Source organism: Canis lupus, chromosome 23, assembly GCF_048164855.1.
Source record: "Canis lupus baileyi chromosome 23, mCanLup2.hap1, whole genome shotgun sequence".
NCBI classification, from domain to species: domain Eukaryota; kingdom Metazoa; phylum Chordata; class Mammalia; order Carnivora; family Canidae; genus Canis; species Canis lupus.
Window position 1 is genome coordinate 37973415 of NC_132860.1, and position 6510 is coordinate 37979924.

The 6510-nt window shown below is 42.8% G+C and overlaps 1 protein-coding gene across 8 annotated transcripts; it reads right to left on the minus strand.

Moving 5' to 3' along the window:
* Nucleotides 1–682: 682 nt before the first annotated feature.
* On the minus strand, nucleotides 683–6236 carry CREBZF (CREB/ATF bZIP transcription factor). 8 transcript variants are annotated; one of them, XR_012015770.1, is made up of 6 exons: nucleotides 4849–6236; nucleotides 4563–4640; nucleotides 4199–4313; nucleotides 3393–3461; nucleotides 2658–2772; nucleotides 683–1604 (listed from the first exon to the last, which is right to left on the minus strand). XR_012015770.1 is itself a non-coding variant. In XM_072794878.1 (2 exons), exons 1-2 carry the CDS (start codon nucleotides 5967–5969, stop codon nucleotides 4625–4627), a joined length of 1137 nt encoding a protein of 378 aa, XP_072650979.1. In that variant the 5' UTR covers nucleotides 5970–6236; the 3' UTR covers nucleotides 683–4624. The 8 variants fall into 8 exon arrangements, 2 of the variants coding, with proteins under 2 accessions (XP_072650979.1, XP_072650980.1); XR_012015768.1 differs by lacking the exon at nucleotides 4199–4313; XR_012015769.1 differs by lacking the exons at nucleotides 2658–2772; nucleotides 4199–4313.
* Nucleotides 6237–6510: the final 274 nt, after the last annotated feature.

Below are 6510 nucleotides of genomic sequence, written 5' to 3' on the forward strand. Positions count from 1 at the left end.
ATTCTCCAAGTTTCTACGGAAGACCTCCCCTTTCTGATGCACAGCTTAGATGGGAACTACTTGGTTTCTGAAGAAAAAGCTGCAGAACTAAATACAGAAATAAAACATTTGGGAGGGTCTCAAAACTCTGTATTGATAATGAGTGTGGGGAAGACAACACTCGAAAGTATTTTACTGCCTCTTCAACTTTCAAGAATCATCAGGTTATTTAGCTTAAAAAAATGTGACTAAATCAGTGAGACCTTAAACTGGAACATCAAAATGCTGACCTACATGATCACATATTTTTAAAGCTAATTCTTATTAGCAGTGAATTATCCACTCTATCAAAGAAGTGATTATCTCCAGCTACTGTTAATGCCAAATCTTTGTAGAATTATAACCAATAGGAGCATTCATCAATCAAGGGTAAACCACTCTTTGCTGCCTTGCATCACAGGCACTGAATGTACTTAGATCGCAAGATACAGAGTAGATTTAATAAAAGTTTTGTGTAATAGCATACAATAACCAAACTATATAGTTATGATAAATCATTCTGGGCCTGTCTCCTATCCCTCCCACCCCTCTAACCTGTACACTTCCCAATGAGTCAGTAAGATAAAATGACTCCGTCTAGACCAAATGAAAGAATGTATTAACATAATCCAACGAAAATGAAATAAAACAATCCAGAGTTGAGTGTTTTTTCACACTTGTAATAAGCTGGAAAAGTGTTTCAATTAGGTAAAACAACGACATAATGCAAAAAAACAAAAAAAAACAAAAAACAAAAAAACCTTCCATCATCCAGAATACTAAAGCCCTTACATACGACTAGAGACATTTTAATATATAACAGTAGAAACTAGGATACCATTCATTAGAAACCTCAAAATAGTCAAGAAAGTGTCAAGTACTCAGAGAAAACTCAAGAAGCCAAAATCTCAGAATGCAAACATCCTCTTACCCTAAATTGCAATTAACTACTCACATAGTTAATCATAATTTTTTCAAAGATACACAAGACAAATCAATGCATCTATTTAAAAAGACTACTCTTTATAGTTAAGGACTTTACATTAACTTTTGTATTCTACTCAGCAAGGTCTGCCTATACTCCAGATTAGCTCTCAAGTTCCAGGAAGTCAGTACAAACTCATGATAAGCTTTGTGATCCCTGATGGCCTGTTTATGTAATTCTACTCCACTAAATGTAATTCCATAGAATGTGTTCTTGATAATGTAAAGAATCTAATATTCCTTGATGATATACTATAATTCTCTTCTCCAATGGTTACAATTTTTAAAAGGTATGCAAAGAACTGAGTATCACTCCCATGAAAGACAAAAAAAAAAAAAAAAAAGTATAATTTTGTTCCAAAATTAACTTAGTCTCATGTATTTCTATTAAGTCTTTCAAGGATTCCAGAGAATCTTTTCATATCTCCATTTCTGGAAAGTGAAATCAGTATAGAAGTAATTTGGGAACTTGAAAATGGCATTCATTTTTTTCAGCAGATGCCAAATTTTTGACCGACATGGCTCCCACAATTACTTTGTTACCATCAGTCCAGTCAGTTAACAGGTTGTAGGAAAAGATTCTTTTTGCAGACACTGCTAAGCTGTTTAAAGAGAAGAGAGAGAGATTAATTTAGTGATTACAAAATGCACAAATATTTAAAATATTTCGAACACTTTTTGTTGGATTATATCAGAGGTGTGACTACATTTTAACAAACGTGGACTTTTTAGTTAGGACTGGTCAAGAAAGTGCAGAAACAGTAAGTCAATATGATAGAAATAGAAGGTCAATATGATGTGTTAGTTCAATTAATGTATGAATTCCTGTCACCATCAGAAGACAAATATCAAAACACTACCTCTTTACACTAATTCTGTATCATTTTGCCAAAGAGGCAATTAGGGAAGAAGGGGGGAAGAAAAAAAAAAAAAAGGGTTCCCCAAATACTAAGTTGTTTTCAACCTCTAAAGTAGAGCCAAACCTTAAAATTTCAAAACAATCCACATTATATGCCAAAAAATCTCCTTTATCCAACTATCAATCATTCAGAACACAATTTTCTAAAAATAGTAAGACAACAATTTCATATTAATCATAACTTTTTAATTAACAAGTAGTGAATAGGACACTTTAAGATATTGTTTACTACATACTGAAATCAACAGATCTGTTGTAAATTCAGAAACCCAAACATTTACAGTAAAATGTGCTTACACATAAATATGATCAAATTTATTTAAAGCCCCTGTTAGATAGGTCCTAAATACATGCAATACCATGTAAAAACAAGACCATGAAGTTGATGTAAAAAAATGACAAAAATCACTAAGTCACCAAAATTAGGAAGAAAAAAAAAAAAGAATGAAATGGAAACTAAGGAAAGACAGTTAAAACATAAGAAGCCTAACAAAGCAGCTTTAAAAATAGGTGATACTAATCTCCATTTTCAAAAGTTCTTAATCAAGTATTTCCAAAAACTGCCATTTATAAAATGACATCCTAAAAATCTACACTTGGAATTTTCAAAGCATCCCACTTCAGAAAGCTTTGATTACTGTTTCTCCCCAGCCCCGAACTTCAAATGATGCAGGAAAAGCACTGACATTAGAAGAAAATATTCCAAGGGAATGGTATTTTAGAAAAACACACTTACTGCTTCCAGAACCTTTTAAGACCCACAGTCAGCATTAACAACAATCATTTTTCCTATTTTCATCCATTATTTTCCAATGTCATGTTAGAGATGAATAAATTCTTTGAGCCCATAACTGAAAGATCAACAAACCTGGTTTTATTATGACACCGTATTTTTGTCATTGGTACTGCACAAAATTATATACAAAGAAATATATACAAAATGTTCAAGTATTAATTAAATTTCAATTCAAGGCTTCTGTTTCAAAAAGCTACATTTAACATATTCCATAGATAGCACAAATTAGTCATTTCAAATAATTTTTCCAACTACTTTTGGTTTTTATATATATATGTATATATATATAATTCAGTAGGCACTAAAAATCCATGCAGCTGCATTGTGAGGGGCTTGCTCCTGCACTTAGGAATAAGCAGGTTCATCACTCCAGGCTGTGAATTTGGTACTACCCATTCATGCTCAAGTGCAGATGATTTTACAAAATATGCTGTAATGCACTGGAAACCAGAGACCAAAGTTAGGTCTCAAATCATGTTATCTAGCAACAAAACATTTACAGTTCTGCAAGAACAAGGATTCCATTTTTATAACCAAATAACAACAAAATAAAACATGTGTAAGATAACTTACATCTTTGGACTGCTGGAAAATACTTTTTAATTATGAACATTTTAAAATAAAAAGACAGCAGAAGCCCTGAAATTACCTCTTTTTCCTCATTTCTTATACTACCTTTTAAAATAAAGCAGGAAATGTGGCCAGCAGCTGGTCCCGTCTCTTCTGCCCCAACAGCTGTATCCACTTTAGCACAAAGAAAAACAAGGATGCTAAATATGTATATACTTTATCAAACAGTGATGTTTCACAAAGAATTTCTTAATGCCTCTTACACTGAAGGACACCGTAACTCAATCTATACAACTGGACAATGGATAATACAGTACTTCAAGGGAAGAGTATGTCCCATCTTTGGAAAGTGTCGATCGTGTCCTTAAGTAGCCAGAACCAGCCAATTTAAAAAAATTATTTTTAAAAAGGACAAAAACCTTGAAATAAGGAGAGTAGTAAGATTCTTTGTGAAGCCTCACTTTACATGTTTTCATTCACATTTCACAAACCTTCAATTTATCTAATCATACATAAATTTAACCTAAAATTTTAATACAACAAAAGTAAAGGTGTTCAACAATTTATTTATAGTCAGTGATAGGGTAATCACTGTGCTGGTCCTCAAAGAAACATTTCATTAACCACTCTTATTCCTCCTTCAATTAATTAACACAGAGATGCATGTTAATTTCCAACTTTTTAAATGGTGAGATTAAAATCTTCTCATCTGAATAGATTGTATTTCTAGATCTCCTACTGAAAACTAAAAGGCATACCCAAATAGTTAAGATATTTCTGTCATCTTCAGCAAAGTTAACTATCACATTTGTGCAAGCCCCAAATACTTATTGTCAACCTCTAAAAAGTTGCTCTAAAATTGGAATTCCAATTTGCACCTTGTACAACTCGGAACTTCCATTCAACTTCACCTGTTTCACTGTCTCCAAACTGTATCTCTATTAGCAGCTTTCAGTGTACAGTTGGAACCGATGTCATCCAAGGCCATGTCCACACTGGGGACAGAAGAGCTAGGTACACGCAAGTCTGAACAAGGGGACACATTAACAGCTATTTCAACCAGAAGAAGCATCTTAAATACATTACTGACCAGCACAAGTCTGTTTCCAGGGTGGACAGGGCCCAAATTAGACTTCCCCTCCCACCTTCCAAAAAAAAAAAAAGAAAAAGAAAAGAAAAAACCCACACACACACACACACACAAATTGAGATGTTGCCCATTAAAGTAGACTAAGCAGCAGAGCATGAGCGTTACGTGAAGAGATGGATCCTTACCAGGTTGTGAGGCGGGAACGACTGTTCTGTAACCCCTACAACGGAGCCTGGCAGGAAGGAAATCACCTAAAAAAGAAACTGTCAGAGAGATTTAATAGTCACATGTTATCATTAGGAGTTGGTTACAGTGTCACATTCATGCTTTTAGCTAAACACTTAACGATTCAATATTACTTTTTCCTCCTCTGAAATGTGTCCAGTGAAGATGTCCCACTAAGGTGTTTTACATGGTGTAAGGGAGTTGAAAGGGGTAAACGCGGATAAAGAGCAGATTACTTGACCCTACATTTTAAGAGAAGACGACGCCTTCCGGGCGCACGCCGAGCAGAACTCCACCGACACCTTATCCTTGTCCACATGAAGACACACTCCTCCCGCCGAGTCGTCCTCTTCCAGCAGGTCCTGCTGCTGCTGCTGCTGCTGCTGCTGCTGCTGCTTTCCCACGGGCAGAGCGTAGTCATGGTCACCGGCGGGCGAGTCTCTGAAGAGCGAGGTGGTCAGCCGCAGTCCCACGCCGCTCAGCCGGCTCAGCAGGCGAGCCAGTCCGGTCTCGTTGGCCAGGACGGCCCGTAGGTAGCGACTCTCCTCCTGCAGTGCCTGCACGCGCTTGCCCAGCTCCCGATTCTCGGCCCGCAGCTCCTGGTTCTCGGCTGCCAGACCGCGGACTCGACTCTCCAGCCCCATCACGTACTCCTTCTTCTTCAGCCGATTTAGACGGGCAGCAGCCGCCGCCGCCTTCCGGGGACTCTTTGTCGCCGCCTGGTTGTTGTCGTTGCCGCCACTGCCGCCGCCGCCGCCTCCTGGGGACTTTCTCCGCCTCTTTTCGCCGCTGCCACTGTCACTGCCGCTGCTGCAGCCTCCGATGCCGTTTAACAGCCTCTGCAGCAGGTCGGAAAAGCGCTGCATCTCGGCGGCCGCGGCCTCGTCGTCGTCGTCCCCTCTCCACAGGCCGCCGCTGTCGGAGCCTCCGCCGGACGAGGAGAGGGGCCCGGGCGAGCTGAGCCCGGGCTCCAGGTGCCAGTCCGGTTGCCGGGGGTCCAGCAGATCCGCCAGCTCCAGCCCGGACAGAAAGTCCATGTCCTCCGTCTCCTCCCCGGGGACGCTGGCGATCGCCTCCTCCTCCATCTCCTCGGGCGAGGGCGCGCGCACGGCCACGCCGCCGCGGCCCCCCCTCCCGGCCTCAGAGTCGCCCTCGTCGCCCCGCGGCTGCCTGCGGCCGGGAGATCCGGCCGCCGCCGCCTCTTCCTCCTCCTCCGCCGCCGCCGCCGCCGCCGCCGCCGCCGCCGCCGCCGCCGCCCGGGTCAGGTCCGGGGGCAGCAAGCAAGTCGCGGCCGGAGCCGGGCTCTCGCTGCGGGTTGGGGAGTCGCTGCCCGAGGCCGCCAGCAGTTTGGTCAGGCTATGCCTCATGGGGCCCAGCGGCGGGCGGGCCCACGTAGGCCCCGGCCCCTCAGACCGGGCCTCGCGGGCCCCCAGGACCCCAGACCCCAGCGCGCGGGGCCCGGGAGCTGGCCAGAGCGAAACGGAGGGGAAGGGCCGAGTCGCCGCCCGCCCCACTCGGCTGGTCGACCCCCCGCGCCGGGGCGGGGGGAGGGATGGGAGAGCGAAGCGCCGCGGCCCCGCAATGACTCGACCGCGCCACCCAGACAACGGCCTGGCCGGAAGTCAGTCGATCTCACCCAGCCCCTCCCACGGCGTTTCGCGCGCCCCTGGGCTCTAGTATCGCGAGAGTTCAGTGAGGTCTCAGCGGGAGTAGTTGCAGAATTTCAGTGATGTCATAGTCCGCAAGCGGCAAGAATAACAAATCCCGAGGTTATTGATAAGTGGTCTACTCTCTCCGCCCTCGCTTCTCAAGCCTCCGTGTTCAAACTTCCACTTCCAGTGAAACCACTCTCGCACAGACTCGGTCTTCGCCACACCAGATTTATGAATAACCTTAAAGCTCTCCTGC

Bases quoted from the DNA above. Each gene is read 5' to 3' on its own strand.
- CREBZF (XM_072794878.1), bottom strand. From the start codon at position 5,969: ATGAGGCATAGCCTGACCAAACTGCTGGCGGCCTCGGGCAGCGACTCC.